Source organism: Triplophysa rosa, linkage group LG10 (assembly GCF_024868665.1).
Source record: "Triplophysa rosa linkage group LG10, Trosa_1v2, whole genome shotgun sequence".
NCBI classification, from domain to species: Eukaryota; Metazoa; Chordata; class Actinopteri; order Cypriniformes; family Nemacheilidae; genus Triplophysa; species Triplophysa rosa.
In genome coordinates, this window is record NC_079899.1 from 21422809 (window position 1) to 21445140 (window position 22332).

Here is a 22332-nt window from a genome sequence, read left to right on the forward strand (position 1 = left end):
GATTCATGGTGAAAATTTGATGGTTGTTTAATCAGGCAGTGTAATGAGACCGAGTCTATTCAGACGTCTATTGACTCTTCTGCTCTATTCAAACACTTTTGCCGCCTTAGTTCTCTCCGCGCTTCATAAGCTTCTCTAGAAAAGCCTCTTAATGGAATGCGAGTCAGAGAGACCAGTATTTTCTGACAAGTGAAGACACTTTCCGTAAAACAAAACGAACAAGGCTGCCGAACGCGCAACCTGCTCTGCTACAAATAAATCTGTTGAATCGGTGCCAATGTCGCTGGTATTGTCGAGCTTGGAAAGCCAAACACGTATGGTGGAAAGCACACCACGTAAGGCAAGAAGCAGGTGAAACGTGCACTCAATAGCCCTTTTCACACAATAATAATGGTAAATACCATGATGGACGACAATATCCTATCAAATCAATATTCTCTCAATAATTACATATCAATAGGGATGGGTACCGAGAACCGGTACTTTTTTGGACCGGTACATAATTGGGTCGATACCAGAGTATCCATAAGCTTCATGACAAACGATACTGTTATCGATACTTGCGTTGTTTTATCTCTGTGTATTCGTGTGTTAAATGGCGAATTAGAGGCTGCTGCCTGTCATTTTCCATCCCTGAATGATGTCCGAATGGCCGAAGTTTGCTCGACGTATGTGTGATATCTAGGGTCATATGATTTCCGTGATGTATTTGTAATCTGCTTGTTTTGCATGTTTATGAGTGAAAGAGTGGCATGGTTGCGCTTGTGGAGCTTTCAGCGTCCGCGTTTCACAACTAGGAAGCTTCCGTCAAACACCCCTTTGCGGAAACCCGTCAAAATAGAAGTCCTTTATTTGAGAACAAGTTATAACATTGTTTTTAATAATTCGGCCACGGAGTATATTTACTTACTTTAGTAAACTGAAGTAAATGTGCTAGTAAAATGATAAAAAATAGTACATATAATTAAAAAAAATTACTTTATTATACTAATAGTACTTAAATTTATGTAGACCTAAAACCAGAAAGGAAAAAAGAAATACGGTCTACCAGCCAAATAACCATAGTGATGTAAAGTAAATATGTTGAATTACATTATGATGTGCTCCTATGCACATGCTAAGTGCCGTAAATGGTATGCTAAGGAACACACACACGTTTTGTTATGGGGCATTTTCTGTTTGCTCAGAAGTATTTGTAAACTGCCGTTCTAAAGCTCAGCTGTAATAAAGAAACTACAAATGTTTAACATCTTGTCACATCATGTGTTTTGGCATCAAATTATAGAGCGTAGTATCGATAACAGTATTGATAAGTACCGTTATCGATAAGCAGTATCAATATCGGTATCGATAAAATCTTAACGATACCCATCCCTACATATCAATAAGGCTAATTCACACTGATCCAACAAAATCAATCTCTGAATGAGAAAATACCAACGCACGTTTTCAATTAACATGATATCATTCTTCGCATTTGAGACTTTTTCTCATTTTTGGGGGAAGGTGAAATAGCTACTAGAAAGAGACTTTGTATCAACGCATAACAGATCATAAAGGGAAACGGTAACACTTTACAATAAGGTGCCATTTGTTAACATTAGTAAATGCATTAGCTAACAATGAACAATTTCGTTTTCCAGTATTTATTAACCCCTGTCAATGTTAGTTCATGTCAATACAGTTATGGTGCAATAACTAATGTTAACAGACACAACGTTTGATTTTAATATTGTATAAGGATACGCTGAAATTAACATAAACTAACATTAATAGATGCAGTATTAGTATTGTTCGTTGTTAGCTCATTTCAGCTAATGCATTGACTAATTGTTAACAAATAGCACTTTATTGTAAAGTGCTACCAGGTAGACTTTATCATTTAAAAGTAAATACTTATTGATAACCTTAAGTGAACCCCCTTTTTTAACTGTGTTCTTTTAACCTTATTCTTCGTAACTTAAAGATTTTAATACAACCGGGCACACGGGTGCAGAGAACACTCCTTGAAACAAAAAAAGCAGGGCTCCCGCCGGTCGATTAGCATAACATCAAAACTCGTTTTTGCTAGTCTCTAGAAAAGGGGACACGGTTACAAATCAAGTGTAAAAATGTTGGGTTATACAGCAGGACTTTAAAGCTCAGCGGAGAGAGAGCATCAGACCCCAGTCAGGTACGAATGAAAAATCTAAAGAAGAAATGAGGTTTCATATGAGGAAGCCCTGCTGGGGATGAAATGACCCCGGTATTGAGGAGGCAAAAATGGCAGCTTTCCAAGCGCGTCGCTCTCTGCTGATTAGTAGGACTGATGCTCTCCTGCCTGAGCCGGGCTGGCAGACTGATGGTAGATCACCAGGGCTCCACGTCGTCTCCATTAACACTTCATCTCGCTCACCTGAGGGGAGCTGAGATATGAAATCAAAACATGAAAAGCGCAAGAGAAGCGAGACTCTCAGAGCAGACAAAACATGCACGCTCGAACTCTTCTACACTCATGTACAGTTTATCCCACACGTACAAACTCCAGACACGCTCTCCATCACTGTTGCGGTTACATATGCAGATGAAACGCTTCACAGTACTCTCCAGCACAAAAAAGCGTTCCGATCCTTCTAGCTTCTGTAGTGCTCTTGTGTTCTTGTTGGATGTTCCTCTGTGCTTTGCGACTAAAAAAGGGAGCGCTTTCTTTGTGTCTTAAAATATGCCTCGGCTTCTGTACCAAGCTCCGATTTCTTTTGTCAGACGCAACCGAATGAAAGACCTTCATCTTTTTGGGACGGAGGGGAGGCCCCGGCGAGACGCGTCACGTGCCACTTTTGTCAAAATCAGTGGAAACGCGGCGCGCTGTTGGGAATTCAATTTCTTTTCGTCGTCTAGACGTTGCGCAAAAACAGTACAGTTGTAGCGCTTTCGGAGCCTCGATGGAGACATATATGCCACTGTTTATTGTGCCAGGGCTGACACATCCACAATGCAGAAAAATCACATTTTAGTAACGAGTTTGTGTGTAATGAGAAAACATTACGACAAGCGCCTAAAGTAAACATTATCCAAGTCAAACTAACCTATAGGAAAGTTACGGATGGTCCTCGCCAATGCTGGTGGCAGGCGGCCCACCGAGCTCACAGCCGTAAGAAATCCCCTGGAGGAATCGCACAAATCACGCTAAAACATCATCTGAGGAATGTTTAGCCCCTGAGGTGCACTACACTCATAATTCACACTATTGTCCGCACACATTCATTTGTTTGATTTCACTCTGTTATCTTTTACTCCGACACCCCCCGTGTCAACACACGCTTGGGGGAAATTCAAATGAGCAACATTGTAGCAAATGTCAAGCACAATGTAATTCTTTGACATCAGCAGTGTGAGTGGGGGAGGCCTGCGATGCTCTCAGACGATGTCGATGGACCCGTGGGGTTGTGTACGGCAATGACAACCATTAGGTCACTCGAAAAAGAAACATGTTAAAATATGCAGGGATTCAATTTAATACACATATGTACCACTAAGATGCATGTGACTGTCTTAATGCTCTGTGATTTTTAAATGAGGTCACACGCAAATATAGATGTTTTCTGCAACCAAGAGAGAAGTAAACATAAGAAATATCAGGGAGATAAAAGTACAGTAGAAAAAAGCACTTGCTGCATTACAATGATAAATTCAAGGAAGCTGTACTTTTGCCAATCCTCTGCTTTGAGAACTCATTGTGCACGGTGACTGATGGTAATTAGTTGAAATTAGGTTGCAAGCTGGGCCACAGTACATCAGAACAGCGCTTCTCTCTTTTTTTGCCGTCGTCTAATTTGTTTACAGTCTTTAAGCCTCTTGAGTGAGCTCTGGAGGCTTTTGATACAAGCAAAAAAATACTGGAACTAAAAAATCAACACAATAAAACTGCAATTAAAACATTTGAGGGATTTTCGCCTGTATAGACTGTGAGAAATGAGAATGTAGATTGAAACCGGAAGAACCTCAAATCTGATGAAAACAGACTACTATTGAGGAGAGTTTTTCTGACAAGCATCCTACTAGAATAGACACTGGTCAATACCAATAGCAGTGAAATTTCATGAATCTCAATACTGATTACAGCAAAACGAATACGCTATTGAATGCACTCCTTTTAAAAAATCTAATATTTTAAATAATGGCATGTAGCTATCAAGTATTTCTCAAAGATTCAAGTAATTATTCATGAAATTCATGACATGAAACTGTAAATTCAATATCTTTTAAATGCAAGTGATCCCAAAGAAAATGTATTACTGTAGTTTCTTGTCAATAAAGTTTTTTGGATTAATATACAAAACATAATAGACAGAATTTACACTGCCAGGCCTAAAGCATAGATCTAAAGCACAGACTTCAACTCAATGTTAAACGAATGTCTGGAAATTTTTATTATATATACAGCAACGGAAAAAATTAAGAGACCGTTAAAAATATTTTTCATTAATAAATACAAACAAATAATCATTTTGTTTCATTCTGTGAACTACGAACAATATTTCTCCCAAATTTCAAATAAAATATTGTTTCTATTTGCATTTATTTTCAGAAAATGAAAACTGAAGAAACAGGTTAAAATAACAGTAAAGAAGCTCTGTATTTTTTTCAGACCTTGAATACTGCAAAGAAAACAAGTTCATATTCACTTTTAAGCAATACAACAGTAATACGAGTATTTAGGAAAAGTAAAAAAAAAATGTGATAACCTTGATTTTTATAACAGTTTCCATGCGTCTTGTCAGTCCGTCTTTCACATTGCTGTTGGATGACTTTGTCACTCCTGAGGTTTGATTTTGTTGAAATACAACAGACACTGGACTGGAATGGCCACAATACATCTAGAAATGCTGCTTAAATAAAAAATTGGAATGGTCTCTTAATTTTTTCCGCAGCTTTATAAAAACCGCAACTGGAAGTACTAATGGACCAGTGTTTACATCTTGCGAAGTGGTCTATATTAAAACCCACCAAACACCACACCTGAGCATTTCAAAACAGCCATCCGATTCCGAACTAACTCTGTAATCTATAATGATGATTTAAAGGTATAGTTATTCATTTAAGTGTCAACTTGGTACCAAAATACAGGTTCTTTTGGTAAGCCAACAAGTGCTAGATCATAACCTGATTTAATGGCAATAGGATACGTTACATCTTATTCAAATGAGTCCAGAAGGAAACAGCAGCGCTCAGCTGGGCGAAGCTCCAGAGTCATTAAAAGTCTGAGGCAACTCGATCTTTAAATGGAGGTCGAAAGAGAAAATCCATAGCTATGAAATGAGCATCTGTTCAAAATCAAAGCTGCTAGGAAAGTCCTTGAAATCACAGTGTGGTGGATTTATTGGTAGTGAGAGAGGTGGGAAATAATCTAAAGAGAAAAATCGTACATGACCAATGTGTTATGATTTCTTCTCATTTGAGTTCTTTTACTTTTCTGTAGTTTGACAGGTAGAGGTTGTGGGTCACAAACTGATGTATTTCCGGATGAAATATGCTTTAACCCCTGAAAGCGTGAGAGTTGTCTTTCGGTGCATCATTATCTCAAAGGTTAACAATTCACCTCTTCACATTATCTCTACATGAATGTTACCTGTTCACAGCTGTCCTTTTGCATCCCACTAGATTGAATTCTTCTGAGGGACGATGTAATCACTTCTACCTAAGGTTGCCTTATCATACATCAAACCCAGATAAGAGCGATGACAAGCCCTTCTAACCAATGAGCTCTCAAAAACGCAACGACTGGAGGGAACTGACTGACTGTGATGGATGACTCTAGCAAGAAGTTTTTAGAGGTTTCAACCATTTTATGCCGACTTCCCAGCAGTCAGCTTCACTTCAAGACGCACAGGATATAAAATCAACTGCAAGTTTCTAGTGCAAAGCTTTCAGGGTTAGAAAAAAACGGAGACGTTCTGTGCTTGTCTGTCAAGAATAACCCTCAGTCGGTGCTGTCAGTGAAGGCAGGGTTGAGATACGAAAGAAGATGGGGAGCTTGTGTATATGGCATTGAATAATGGGATGGATTTTGAACTGTCTGATAGCACAAATATTGAGATGCTATAGACCGCAACGTAAAATGAAATGCATCTGTGAATCATTCAATGGCTCAAATCATCTTTTCATAGACGCTTTAATATGGAAAACTACTCTTCAATTGCTCAAAACATCTTGTTTGTTTATGCGGTGACAGTAGATGTTTTACCATAATAAAGATGTCATGCCAAACCCCGTTTCAAGAACAACAAAGGACGGACGAAGCAGACGAGGCTTCAATCAGCCAATGAAAGTCTGACAAGTCTTGTCACAGACAGGAATTAGACCAACAGACGCTCGGGCTGATCACAGATCTGCCGAACATGCCAAAGCGGGCCGCTCGCGCCGTGCTTACTTAACCAAAGCCTTCTTTTCAGAAGTATTTACATTTTCTGCACAAATGGAAATACAGATATGGCACTGAGGGGTAAACAGACCCTGCTAGAGAAAAACACGGGTGATTGAGCTCTTGTCTGATTTGATTACAGGTTTTATACATCAACTACAACGAGGGGAGCAGCCGGTACATACGGCACACGAGTCTGCCGTCTCGCAGTGCAAAAGCCGAGGGATCCTGCACCGCAATTCATTCATTAGCATGCTAATTACATCCATTCACAAATGAAAATTCCCACAAATACCCGCTGCCTTGTCAGAGACGGAACGCACGAATCCATTAACCGTGACAATTGGTGACGTGGCGCCTCCTCCGTATCTCCTACATGACTTGATGCACTATCGCTTGCATCCACGCGGATCTGAGTTTATTGCAGAATGATGCGACGATACATGCTAACAAATTGGCCCTGAAAACTTGACAGAATACGATTAGAGCTCAGTGTGAGCGAGGCTGGTGCTTCAGTGAACACCATCAAACTTTGTCTGACAAGCTGCGATTATGAAAGCATTTAAACGCTGCTTTAATTCGGGGGTTTTTGTCTTTGTTGTAACTCAACCATTTTCTTTGTAAGAGTAATATGAATTTACTTTGAAGCCTACGGAGAAACACTAAGATTATATACACTGCAGAGAACTCTCAATTTCTGGTGAATTGCAACAGTAGGTGTAGTCACAAAAAAAATCTGACAATTACTCTTACAGAAATAGTAACTGAGAAACAAAAATCCTGAACTCATGTCGACCCAAATCCATGACTTTTTCATTCTTGGAACACAAAAGATATTAGGCAGAATGTTAGAGACTGGCAGGCTCAGTCACTTTTTACTTTTGGTTAAATATTTACAAAACCCACAAACAAACATGAAGGATGGCCAAAAATAATACTTTATGAAAAAATTAAATAATGAAAAATAAATTGGGTTCAGTACAACAGCAACAGAATGGAAAAAAGAACAGCATAAAAAACTAAAAACGTTATATTGGGGAATAAGTGTGGATTTTCAATTCTGTATTAAGTATCACTGTAAAGGATTCTGTCATCATTTACTCACCCTCTTGTCATTTCAAACCTGTATGACTTTCTTTCTTCTGCAGAACACAAAAAAGACATTTTGAAGAATGTTGGTAACCGAACAACGGCGGTACCCATTGACTTCTATTGTGATGGACACAAAACCAATGCAAGTTAATGGGTACCCTCATTGTTCCGACACTAACGTTCTTCAAAATATCTTCTTTTGTATTTTGCAGAAGAAAGAAATCACACAGGATTGAAATGACAAGAGGATGAGTAAGTGATAACAGAATTTACATCATTAGATTAACTATCCCTGTAAATATAAAGATTCTGCAATGATTTAAAATGGTATACAATTGGGAAAAGAGGGGGAAACGGCTCTAAAAAATGACCTAAGCTAAAATCGAACCTAGGTGCCCACACATCAGCATCACCGCACATGTCCAAGCACACACCACCTACCAAGCCACATCCCTGACTATGCATCACCTGTAACAAGAAAAGGAATATCCACCTAGGTTTTTTTTTTAAACGACAGTACATATATACAATAAATAACTTACATTTTTAAACTATATAACAACTGTAAATCCCTTTGTTATTCTTGTAACCTTAATTCTTACAGTATATAATAGTTATATTAGGCCCTTTGTACCCCTAAAGAATTGTTTTATTGGTGCTTGATCTATGAAATAAAGCAAACCGCTAAATAAATCCACAGTAAGTGCACAATGCCAGTGTGATGTGTCCTCTGACCTGTCAAACCAATTGGAACATCTGGAGAGAGAGCCCATGAAAATGCTTCAGGTGTTTACTTTAAATTGCCTATGACACAAGCAATGCAGTCCACGGGCAAAATGCACAACATATTCTGCTTTTAAAACATACTGCCCTCGGGCAAACACAGCTTTCAAAGGATTTTGATTAGCAGGTGAATGACGAGGACATTCCTCTCGAACTGCTGAAATGGAAAGAGGAAATGTTTCAGACTGGAGAGGCAATTAAAGAGAGCTATTAAACCTTAATACTTAAACAACTCCTTAAAATATGTTTAAATTCATTTCTTTGAGAAGTCATTAAAGGGATAATTTTCCCCAAAATGAAAATGATTTTTATCATTTACTCAACATCATGTCAGTCCAAACATGTATGACTTTCTCTATTCTGCATAACACAAAAGAAGATATTTTGAAAAATGTTGGCAACCAAACAACATTTCCCCCCACTGACTTCCATTGTGTGGACATTTCTCAAAATATCTTCTTTTGTGTTCCACAAAAGAAAGAGTCATATGCAAGTTTTAAACATGTGAACTATCCCTTTAAATCATGATGGTCCCAATAAGAAGGTTTAACATTTCTTAATTCAGAACTTCAAGCGTCATGTGCTCTTAAGGAATCACTGAATCTTATCATTTCTCTTCATATTTTTGTAAATTTTCTGACTTACTCTCAGCTAGGGCTGTGCGATTTTGGGAAAATATCTAATTGCGATATTTTTGACAGACATTGCGATTTGATTTGCGATTTTAACTTTTCTAATTCAAGCTTCAGCTCAATATTGTTGTGTAGAGCACAGTATGGGTATAGTTACCCTGCTCAAAGAAAACAAAAAAAATGTTTCCATTAAAACCATTACAAAATTCATTTTTGTAGTGTGTTTAGGGCATTATTCAAATAGGGCTTACTGTTGTTCAATTGGTTCCCAACTTCCAGATTACATCACACCAATAGAATCCAAATACCAGTGTACACTATTAGTGACATAGACATAGTTACATAGGCTGATTTATTATTTTTTAAGTATGTGGGATTTTTTAAAACAAGTAGAAAATGTGCTGAATGTTTAATTTCATCCAAGTGAAATTAGCAAAACAGTTAGATAGAATTTACATTTGTTTGAAACGCGGAGCTAGGCGTGAGTTGACACAGGGTGCGCGCGTGCGTGAAGCCTCGTCCATATTGCCAGATGCCCGTGTGGAGCCGGACTCAAGTACTATAAACGTCATTACGAAACAGGCTGTGTGTGCGCGTCTAGTTTAAACGACTCGTCCGCGAGATGCGGGAGACGCGCGAGTATGAAACAGGCTATGTGTGCGCGTCAAGTTTAAACGGCTCGTCCGCGAGATGCGGGAGACGCGCAACGCGGGGCAGAGACATGCGAGTATGACACAGGCTGTGTGTGCGGTCTTATGAATTGGACGGTTCTTTAATATTTATTTGCCTAATATGATCGATCTGACTCTGCAGATGTCATAATAACACACACTCTCTCCTGCCTTGTGTTTGTTTGTTTTTTTAATGACGGACGTTTACGCAGTTGGCTAGGGCAGTGCTGATTAGGCATAACGGAGGTGCGCTCACTCTGTTGGTTAGCAAGAATGCCACTCAAAGCGGGCTTGGAACAGACGCGTTTGCTATTTTTCACATCGCTTCCACATCGCAGCCTCTTGCGATTAGCAAATCGCAACGTCTCACATCGCGATTGCGATTCGATTTCGATTAATCGTTCAGCCCTACTCTCAGCTTCAACCTACTATTATTTTCCAAAAGAACCAAACAACAAATGAGACTGTTCGCCTATCCCGGGCTTAGTGACAGTGCTTTAGTATGGACACAGAGATGTGTAATCCCCTTTGCTCATTGAAGAAAAAGCTTGTGCGCTGTGGAGCGTCTTGGAATTTGATGGAGCTGACATCAGCGGCATTACTAACATTGTTAATATCGGTTCGGTTAGGCTTGAGAGCCCTTCAGCGTCACTGACCTTGACCTCGCCAAGCAGCCGGCATCCAGCGGTAGATGATAACCCACCGCCCTGCCCGAGGGGTCTACCGGCTCTATTAAGCCGGCACATCTGTAACAAAGCTCTAATCACTTCAGTAGAGGTATCTAGTGGCATCCAGGACATGATTATAAGATCAGGAGAGCTGAGAGATTGTAATCGTTTAATCCTCTCAGAACACAGAGCTGCCTGATTTCTACAGCTCTCCAGTGTTTCCTATTATAGAATTCATTACCAAGAGGGGGAAACAATTTAGACCTGAACGAGGAACAAAAGTCATCTTCATTATATCTGTTCTTAAAACAAGCATTGTACAGTTACACCTACATTTCATTTATCTGAGGAGGCGTAGAGTGCAATTCAAGACACAAAATCAGTACACACATTCCCTAAAGATCGAACCCAGGACTAGAGGCTGTAGAGCATGCTTTGCCAGTCGAGCATCTGCAAAACTCAACTCTGAGTGAAGGATCCAGTCCTCGAGTCATGCGGAAACAGATTGTGTTCTTTTAGTGGAAACAGAGCATCATATCTCTGTATAACTCGTTGTGCCATCAACTCCCAATGACAGGGTGGAAACGAAGCCATTTGCACTGAGAGCCATCTGCCCCTGTGTACAATGACACAATGGGGGAGCAGAGATCTGTGAAAAACACACAAACACTTTCTCGGTGTCAAAAAGTAGATGAACACAGAAATGCTCAGGTGCAAGGGATGTGCTGGAGAACATGTTTTATCTTCCATGTTCCTGCTGCTGTGCGTAATGTTAAATAGCCACACTGTGGATTTGAAATCACCCCCATGTCCATTTGCCTTTAGTCTTCTTCAGCAAGGTTATTAATAGTTTACTACTATAATTATAAAATGATCATTTATTATTATTATTATATTATTTTAAAAAGTTGTAAGATTTATCAGCTAGATAAACTAGATGAAAATTTGAAATATTGCCTCAGCAAAGATTTCTCCTTATGTCCTTGTTCTGTATTTATACCTTTGTCTTTTGTGCCTTAGTTCCATTCACGATGTTGCCACGAAATACGTGGTGGAAGAACCCAGATGCAGGCAGGTGTGAAGGGGTTAACAAAACAAGACTTTAATATAAATACAAAGAAACAAAAACACCCACGATGTGGAAACTAGAACTAAGAGTATATACATATAAAAGGGTAAACACAACAACTTCCCTCAAGGGGGCAAAAATGAGAACTAAATAATAAACAAACTAACAGGCATAACATGGCAGAAACAACACGAGAAACTCACAGTGCAGCAAGACAGGGAACGTTGACCATATACAATACACCAGCACAGGACAAAGAAACATGAGGACATTTATAGGAGAAGACAAACGAGGGATAATGACACAGGGCAGGTGGGAAACATTAGACACGGCAGGGAGGCAATACATGAAACGAGAGGGGCGGGGCCAATGACGAGACACGAGAAAACACATGAGAAGTAAAAAACATAAACAACTCATGGCTTTCTCACATAAAACCTAAGGGCTCCGTCCCGATCCTGCCACACGACTAGAAATACAGAACCAGGAAGGCAGGACCGTGACAGATGTCTACTTGTATATACTGCTGTTATAAACACTGTTTACTGTGTTTGTTTACATGAGCAGAATCTCATTGAGCCCCATGTTAAAACGGCCAACTTTATAGCAGAAAAAAACATGTTTACAGCCTGGTACAAAAAATTATTTTGGTCTATATACCTAATTTTGCCATTCATGACAAATGTGAGAGGGGTGAATCCATTTAAATTATATTAGGCCTTAAAATTCTGCATTAAGGGCGTGGCCACTTGAGTGACAGGTGGTTTCACCAACCAGGCAACTCAGCTCCACCCACGTGGGTGAACTTTCGTTGTCGCAACTCTCTCTCTCTCTCAACGGCTCTGGCGCTGCCAAGATGGCGACGACCAGCTCCGCCCACTTTAGGCTTCAAATGTGCTCTGCACAAACCTACGGGTGATGTCACGGAGACTACGTCCATGTTTTATACAGTCAATGGTTTCCATGCGAATTTGAAGAGCTGCTAAATGGTCTTTCAACAATGACAATAAAGCTGTCTAATGTCTATTGAATAGACAAGTTGTCTATTCTATTCTATTCTGAAATACACGTTTAAGTGGCAGCACTAAGATTATTAAATGAAAATAAATAAAGACTCAAATTAAACAAAAACTGAAATAAAAAGTAAATAAAACTTGCATAGCAACATAAAATGAAGAAGAAGAAAAAGACAAAAGCACATATCACAATTGCTAAGAACTAAGTTAAACTATTAAATTAAACGTATAACTAAAGACATAAATATAAAGGCTAATTCAAAATACTATTAAAACTGAATTTTTTTAATGAACTATTAAAATATGTTTCAGATAAGCATCTTATGTTGATTTAACTATAAGTTTCAATGCTTTTATGCGAAGTTTGCAGGACAAGGAAGGGTGTTTAATTTAATAATATAAAAGTATAAAAATATTTTTTTATGTAAAAAGTATAAAAGTTATAAAAGTATAAAACTTATAAAATGTGTATAAAGTTGGATTAAAATGATGTTGCTAAAAGTCAAATAATGAGAAAAATGTAACTCGATAACTTAATACCTACTGTGGTACTTTCTGAAATGAGAGAATAATGTAAAATATGTACAGACTCCTAATACATGTCTGCCCATTCACCAAAAATGTCAACGCTGAGTTGTGAAAAACCAGAAAGTAACCGTGCATATAGCTAATTGCCAGAAACATTTTGGCAGGAGATTCAGCACAGGGGTCTCCCTTCTAGGGGCCGGAGAAAAAAGGAGGCCCCCTGCAGGCCACACGCCAGCAGGGGAGGGGATCCGGAGGGGATACGTGAGGCTGCATGGGTGCTGATGTTTTCAGACAGCCCCATCAGCCTGTCACTTAGCTTAATGCGCCTACCGCTACACATCAGCTTACACCAACACAGTCGTGGCAGTGAGCCCACACAGCACAGCGTGAGAGGATTCCTGTCTCCACCCTCACTTTCAAAGAGATGTCTAAAGAGAAGCCTGCTCGCTTTCCGTGCAAAGACAGACAGCCAGGTTGTTAAAATACAGCAGAGAGAGAGAGAGAGAGAGAGAGAGAGAGAGAGAGAGAGAGAGAGAGAGAGAGAGATACAGCACACCAGGTCTTCCCTTCCATACTCAAATGTCAACACCAACCGATAAACAGAAAGAGCATTTGTTACTGCTGTACCTGATATGGAGAGCAGATAATTTAAGTGAAAGAAACTCGTGTTATTATTAAGGTTACATCCTGCCAGTTTGAAACATGTGGCACATGGCGATGCCCTCTGCGTCTACGGCAACGCACAAAATATTCAAGCGGCAGCAAAAGCCAGAGAAATGGAAAACAAGCTCATCCTTCCTCTGTGATAACCAGCGGCCCTGTTCAAGGCTCTTTTGCTGCATAATCTGTCTCTGATCTTCTAACTGAAGGCTGTCTGTTTGATAGAAACGCCTGCGTGACCACCCCATCTCAACATGTGAGGAACCTGTGGAGGGTCTGGTAAGAAAAAAACTCTACACAACCACACCACACCTCTAAAGTCCTTGATGGCCGCCACTTTAATTTTGATCTCAACAGCCTCCGTGATGAAAAATGGATTAGTCAAGGTGTGCTGTGACATAAAAGTCCAATATGGATGTGGAAAACATACGAGGGCAGCTCTGGTTTTCGCTCCGGGTGTCTCTGAGCTTTCCACAGACATCAGACGCACCCTGTGGCAATTTCTGGGGGTCGTATACAGTAAGCGACAGAAATATATACCTCAGATGTACCATGAAGACGAAACAAAGTTATGGTTTACTGCAAATCAAATAACTAAATAAAGATAAAATAACTTGATTTCCCAAACCTGTAACAGACACCAAACAAAAGTCAACTGTGATATCATATTGGATAGTTCACCCAGAAATGAAAATCCTTTACTCACCCTCTCGTCATTGCAAATCTGTGTGACTTTCTTTCTTCTGCAGAACACAAAAGAAGATATTTTGAAAAATGTGGGTAACCGAACAACAGTGGTACCCCTTCACTTCTATTGTAGGGACACAAAACCAATGCAAGTCAATGGGCACAGTCATTGCTGGGTCACTAACATCCCTCAAAAGATCTTGTTTTGTGTTCTGCAGAAGAGCGAAAGCCATACAGGTCTGAAATAACAAGAGTGTGAATGAATGATGACATTTTTGGGTGAACCACCCCTTTGTTGGGATTCAGGGTTGCCACTCTAAACTGGACAATCACATTAAAAACCAGATCATTTGCATCATTTCAGTTCATATACTGTTTAAATATCAGTTATGCAGCTTCTTCAGGCATATACAAAAAAAGTAAAGAATTTCTCAAAACATCTCAAACCCATGAGCAAAATATACACTTAGTCAAGAGAGAGAGAGATAAATAGATAAAGGCCAAATTAATACATGGAAAAGCTACTCCTTTAAAGTTATTTCCTCGAAGTTCTCTCCTCCTCAAGCCAGAAATTAGTCAGTTCTGTGCATCCTCTCCGGTGAAGACGGCGGGTTAACCGCGTGTACCAGGAGAGCACTAAACCCATTCCAGCTAAGGACTCCCATTGAAGTCGCGGGTGCTGGAGGCGCACAGTTCCTGGTATGCGTCTTGTAAACCAGTCCTCTTGCTGAACCCTCCACCACTTACTTACCTCCCCCTCCTGCTCCTTTCCCCACACACACACATACTCCTCCTCCGCTGGGACCCCTGTCTTTATTATCACAGCCCGGCAGCTTACTGTTTCCATGGCTCTGCAAGATGGATTAATCACACCATTTAATGTGTTTATTTCCTCTTGTCCAGAAGGCAAAGGACTTGTGTGGAGGGGGTGGGCCTGATATAACCGGCTATGTGCCGCCTTTAATTGGCATGAGAGGGGACACGCTGTGCGGCGGCCCCGAGTGGGCCACGCCCATAAGAGGTGTGGTGTATAAGGGCACCTGAGCCCCGAGGTACTTTCTCACACACCTCCTCCTGTCCTCCTAAATCTCATCCATTGATGTGCTAAATAAAAATCTCCTAAAAATAAGCACGGCGGCGGAATGTCATACCAACAAATGGCTGGAGGTCTGTTTCCAAGACAACAGCTAAGAATGCCCACGGAGCACATGTGAGAGAGCTCGCTATGAATAATTTCTAGTTTGACTTCCTTTGAAGGCATTACAGTAAGGGCTACACCTTTATGTGAGCTTGAGTATGTGTTTGAAACATTGTACGTTGTGCACGCAAAACAAATGTTGAAGCATAATATAAATGCGCAGCCTGGAAATATAAATACACAAATCTGTCAGGTAATGTGCATAATCAAATTCTGCATTTTACATGCTTGCTGTGCTAGATTTGTATATTTTGTGGGAAATAAATGAAAACACGCTTGCCTATGCAAAAATAGGCGCTTTGAGCTTTATGATGCTGTGAGTGACCGAGAGACGGTTGTTATGTGGTTGCTAATGTGTTCGAAGTGATTCACATTGGTTTCTTAGCAAGAACCAATGATAATCTCTATTGATGTCTCTAAATAATAGGGGTGTAATGACACGTTTAGCTCACAATTAGAAACAATACATTACAATATTCGATTACAATAGCATCGAAGTATTTTTTTATTTACACTAAAGTATCTTTTTAATACACTAAATTTACAGGTGTATTTAACTTATTTATTACAGATGTATTCAAATATTTATTTCCTACATTTTTAACATTTTTGTGGTATATCGAATTTGAATGACAACAACCTTAATATGCCCTTTTCACATGACATCACGCATCTTCCGTTCTGCCGCGAAGCAGTGTATCATTACTTCCGCTAGCACTCCAGTTCATAAGGTGGCGGTAATGCACCTATAAGCTGATTTGCCAACCGCCAGTAAAACTCAAGAAGAAGAAGAAGTTACTTCCGCTAGCGCCTCAGAATGGAGTTTACCAAGTGGCTTGCACATCTGCCACAAATACGGCTAGATGATGTACAACGTCTTGCAGACAAATTTTCGCTAACGACAAGATCAAAGCTAGAGAAAGGATAGAAATTCTTCGTTGAACAGTACCTGTTTGATTATGAATGTAAGTGTTTTGTTTTCTTCTTGTGTTAGCGAAGGTGCCAGGATAAGTACTTGAATACGTGTTCTGTCAGTTTTTTTTCTCACTGTCCAGCGCGACGGCAAAACGGAAGTTCTTCTTCTTGTTGTTTGTTGCAAGACGGATGTTATGATACACTGCTTTGCAAAAAAGGCGGAAGTTAAGTGACGTCATTGTGAAAAGGGCGTATTGAACCTTTTTTATGTAAACTAATAAAAACTGAATGTATAAAACAGAATTTTGGAAAAAAAGAAATTGAACTAAAGAATGGAAATAAATATAACAGTTTCTAATATAGAACCATTGTAGCTTTTGCGTATCGCCATCACGGCTGGTGGGCAAAAATCTCTAAATAACATGGAAAAGATACATTTTCCAACATGTTGTGACGTTGCATCACGTCTGGTGAGAGTTTTGTGAAGCAGCTAAAGAACAAAATGTTAACGGGGTGATATGACAAGGCTAAAATGAATATTACAGTTTGTTTTAGATGTAATGCAATGTGTATACAGGATTTAAGGTTATAAAACACTGTATTTTCCACATACCGTGCATGTTTGTATCTCCTCTTTGCCCCGCCTCTCTGAACCGCGCAGATTTTTTACAAAGCTCATCACTCTGAAAAGCGAGGTGTGCTATGATTGGCCAGTTAACCAGTGGGTAGTGATTGGTCGAATACTGCAAGCGTGTGAGGGAAATGTAACGCCTCTTACCATATTTGGAACATCAGGTTCCAAAGCAATTGTACTGACAGGTACGCCCACCTTACTTGTGTATACATTTGGGCGGTCTTAGTCAAATCATACCACCAACTGACGTAGATTTGTGGGGGTGTGGTTACACGAGGCGTTTCAGGCAGGTCTGGGTGAGCATTCGCTTTTAAATAGAATGCATCTTTTGTTCTGACACTTTAATTTTTGCAATTTTATGTGTCTAATACATGCATGGGCAACTTATAACGCGCCAAAGACACAGAAAAACACGTGTTCGAGCCATATGACCCCTGAAACTTTTATGTTGACGTGGGTCATGTGTTGGCAGCTCAACCAATAGGACTAAACGGATGTCATGTAATAAAAAAATGACATAGCTCTTAAAAAAAGCAGAGTTGTGTATTGCAATATGTAACAATATGTGACTCAGTCTGTGAAAACAAGGCTAAGGTCTCGATTTTGAGATAGCGATCATCATGATTTCAACTATTCATTTCATTGTGATTTTAATCTTTGACATTTTCTTACTCAGTTATTATTAAAGATATCAAGGTTATATTTTCACATAATGTTCTTTACATTATGTGGATGATTTTATGTACAAAACAGTAAATTACATAGAAATGACTTTAGCTTGGTTTTCACAGACTGGGTCACATATATATTTACACCGATACTAAATGAGCATGTTTATCAAATTGTAAACCATTTTTCTGTCTTTTGTAAAACTATTTAAAGAAACTGATACACAGAACCTGGCGGTTGTTTACCCGTTTGTTTGCAGTTACCTACAAAAGCCTCACGTGTGACAGCAAACAGCACCGTCTCCAAAATGAGCGCTGTTTGTACCGTCAGCGCTCTCAGGTCTACGCAGCCCTGCTCTCTCCTTCTGCTCACGTCTGTACAAGGTTATTATACCTGCAGGTGTCTGATAGCTTTATTCATGGGACAATCCTTCCAGTTATCCTCCTTGATCAGTGGGAGAAAAGGCACTTTTGGGCTGTCACATTCATCTTGGAAGCAAACTCTCTCATGCGACGCATGCTGACGAGGAGCGAGACATCAGTATGGCAGCTCAGGGGGCCGAAAATAATCTGAATCTGACTGCAAGCTTTTAGCGATCCACAGGAACTCTAATTTAAGTTGCTGCATTTAATTTTCATTCTAGCTGTGGTAGATGGCTAGGGTGCCACGAAGAGGCAAATATGTTTTTCGATCAATGCACAGTTTAGGGGAAACATCTTTAATTCATGAATATAAATCTATTCCTGAGTTCGGTCAGGTTGACCTGCGGAAAACCAATATAAGTTATTTTTTATCCACATACTGCACGATTCTGTCTGTGGACTGACACTAGCATGAGTTAGAATCATCTTTTACTTAAAGGGACAGTCCACCCATATTCGTATGACTGTAGGACTTTCTTTCTTCTGCAGAACACAAAAGATGATATTTTAAAGAATGTTGGTAACCAGACATCATTAGACTTCCTTTGTATGGACACAAAATCACTGAGACATTTCTCAAAATATCTTCTTTTGTGGTCCACAGAAGAAAGAGTCATATACAGGTTTTCAACAACGTGAAGGTAAATAAACGATTTCTATTTTTGGGTGAACTATCTCTTAAGCAATGATGACACACAGCTATTTAGACCAATTCCCATTCCGAAATGCAGCTTCTCAAGAAAATGAACCCAGTTACATCAATGCCAGACAGAATCTCACAACAGCACAAACAGGAAGTGATGTAACCCTGGCCACAGAATACCCAACAGCACTCAACCCACCGGTGTTTTTCTAAAGAACCGTCATGCATGGGATATTGTAGTGCACCTGTCCCTGACAAACCCCTGCCCTTCCCAGAGAGATTTTCCATCAAAACAACAAACAAACATTATCTGAAGTAAGTCTTCAATGCGTCGACTGACAGCCACAAACAGAATCCGGCGGCTTTGGTTTTTCCTTGTTTCATCAACCTCTAAAGTACATAAGTCAGACAGACTTACGCAATGTGTGTCACACAAACAATCTGCTTCAAGTCCCTGGTGAAGAAAACTTTAATGACCTGGGCCTTTGAAGGCAAACCTTCCATGCGGTGGTTGTTTAATAATAAAAATGTGACAGCGGAAAAGCTGTGGAGAGAGAGAGAGAGAGAGAGAGAGACGATCCTGCTGTTCCCATGAGTCTCAGTTTAGAATCTCAGACAGCCAATCATGAGACAGACTCCTGCAGCTTAGGGCACAGACACACTTACAGAAGCACTAGTCTTTCCTCTTTCCAGTTCCTTAAACTAACAGACTCTGAGCGTGAGCGGTTTGAACAGACTATAGCGTCACTCCGGATGACACAGAGTGATGCTACTTGACTATCTAAAGAAAGAATTAAATCAACAATTAAATCAACATATGAAGGCAACTTTACATAACTGTGAGTTCAAAGGACATTTTCGAAGAAGGGCACGCACATGACACGTGCACATGAAAAAGTAGTATTTTTCGCAATGACCAATCAGAGGTGATATGATAAAACACATAAGCACGTGTTGTTTGATTGTAGTTGTAGTTGATTAGTTAAGATTAAAAAAGCTTTAAAATAAGCAAAAGCAACTTGTAAATAAGGATTCTGGGTCGTAGAAGATTTCATTAAATTAATTGAGTAAACTTTACTTAATACAATTGTGTTCTTGTTTTTTTAACCAAAATTTAAGTCAAAATTATAGAAAAAGTCTCGGAATGCTAAATGCACAAATTATTGAGAAAATTCGACTTGTTGACATGTTCAACCCACTTAAACTTGCATAAAGGATTTTTACTTAATTATTTTGTGGTGGGACTACATGAATTCTTTTAGTTCATTTCACTAACTGAGCAGTGACTTTAGAGTTCCCAGCATTCTTTGCATGCGACAGCCTTAGGAGAGTCATTTTTGTGAAACAGTGCTATTTTATGTGCTTTACAATAAAATAAAAGACTTGATAGTGTTCATTGTTCAGTTGTCTTTAAGATTAAAAGAGATTCTGTTCGTATTTTTGAGTTTCATGGTTATCATCGTTCAGAAGAGTGGTGCTTGTGCTTAGGTCATGGGAGAGCTCATGATGTGTGTTATTATACTCAGTGAACAGTAATGCTGCTAATGCCAGTATTGAGACAACTCTCAGCTTACCTGTACATCATATGTGTTGTAAACAATAATAAATGTTAAACTGAAGTAAAAAAAAAACAAGAAGTTAACTCCAATGCTCAAATTAGTATTTCCTCTTGATTTTTTTCAGTTTATAGGGTGATGTGTGCTTAAATAATTACGGTAATTTCACTTTATTTATTCGTGGAATATTGCGTTAAAAATAAGCTTTAAAGTACTTTCAATTATTTTGTGTAATATTGTTACCATAATTTTTAAATAATATAAATAAATATCCGTGTCATTTTTAACAGTGTATAAAGCGAAATACGGTTGCTTTACCTGTCAGTCATATTGTCATGGTCCTGCCTTCTTGTTCAGGATTTTCTAGTCTTGTGGCAGGATCGTGACAGATCCCTTATGTTTAGTGTGAGAAAGTCATGGGTTGTTTACCTTTGACAGCCCATGTGCTTTCTCGTGTCTCGTCATTGGCCCCGCCCCTCTCCCGTATCACTTCCCGGCCGTGTTTCATTACCCTCACCAGCCCTGTGTTATTATCCCTCATTTGTGTTCCCTTTAAATAGTCCTCATGTTTCATTGTCTTGTTGCTCGTGCATTGCGTTCTATGTACCTTTGTATCCAGTGTGCCACCATTGTGTTTCCCAAGCCTGTCTAGTCAATGTACCTTGTTCCTGCTGTGAGTAAATGTTTATCTAGTTTATGTCAGTTTAGATTAGGTGTTCTGTTAGTCTAGTTAGTAGTTTATTGTTCCTGTTTAGTCTGTTATTCTTATTCCCCTAGTCTTTGTTATTTTACCCCCGCGTGGGTTTTTGTTTTGTGTTTATTGTTTACATAAAATCTCTGTTAACCCCTTCAACCCCCGCCTGCCTGCAATTGGGTTCTTCCTGTAGATTCATGACACATATGGCCTCTTGGGATCTATATTATAGGTAATAGTTAATAAGTGTGTTTAAATGCACAAAATAAATGGATATCTATAAAAAAATCAGGTTATAAAAAGACGTGTTTACATGCGTATCAATAAACAGGCTCGCAGAACTTTGAGAATTGTCAGGTTCCTCGCGTGCAGTGATGTCACCATCGAGAATAGTTTATTCAGGCACTGTTCTTGTACAATAGATATTGGTGAGGTTGTGAATAGCAACAAACTGCTCACTCCCCCCTCCCTTTTGAAGCATTATGGCGGCTGACACAGAACTAAGATGCTGTCATGGTTTTTTTGCCGAAGGAGATAACGCATTTACAAAATGCTCTCTGTAGAGCAGTTTGTCCGTTTAGGGCTACTGTAGAAACAACATGGTGAATTCCATGTAAGGGGACCCGCGGTGTATGTAGATAGAAATAGCTCATTCTAAGGTAATTAAAACATAACCCTTCATTATGCAAGGTCTTTATACATATCTAAAGACATAGTTATGTACATTATATTGCATTTCTGTCATTTGATCCTCCTTAATATCACACATTGCACCTTTAAAAAGTGCTTGTCAGATTTGACAACACAGTATTAATAATTTAAAGTACAGCGCTTTGTCCATTTCCTGAAAAACGGCAAATTTCGACATCCGAGGTTTGATGAGCGATGCGATGATAGACAATAATCAGCTTATTCAGAGATGCAACACGTTCACATGTTAGCGGCGAGCTGAAGGCATTGCTGCGCTGCCTCTCATGTGTATAAAAACGGCCAAGCAAAGCTATCGAGTCTATCGCACATAGTGAAAAATGACCTTAAGTGTACCTTTCTGTGTTTTCTGATCAGCAGTCCATGGTGACCCTCAGGGCATGATGGGTTCCCAGCTCTACAACTGCACTCACGGGTCAGAAGCAGACAATCAGAGAACTGCCTGCGGAGATCAAACGATACTTCATGCTCCTCACAGAGACCAACTTTAAAGGACATTGTAATGGACAGACTCACACATGATGTATGTTTTTACAAGGGGCTGGCTGAGGAGAGGAACTGAGGTTGGATCTATAGGCAACATCCTTCAAGGATTATATTTTAGGGACGGATGAATCATTAGAAAAAATGGTTTTAAAAGAACAATTCACAAATCAATTGCCGACATGGCTTTAAGGCCACAGGCAC

At 39.5% G+C, this 22332-nt stretch overlaps 1 protein-coding gene across 4 annotated transcripts in view; it reads right to left on the reverse strand.

Annotated features, from left to right (window-relative positions):
* efcab11 (EF-hand calcium binding domain 11) overlaps window positions 1-22332 on the reverse strand; it is a 55538-nt gene that overhangs the window by 14304 nt on the left and 18902 nt on the right. Inside the window, exon 6 of one of the 4 annotated variants that reach the window (XM_057343959.1) lies at window positions 21982-22087. The exons of the other annotated variants lie outside the window; for them this stretch is intronic. Coding sequence (XP_057199942.1) covers window positions 21982-22087 — 106 coding nt within the window. The remainder of the gene's footprint in view (window positions 1-21981; window positions 22088-22332) is intronic. 4 annotated transcript variants of the gene reach the window in all.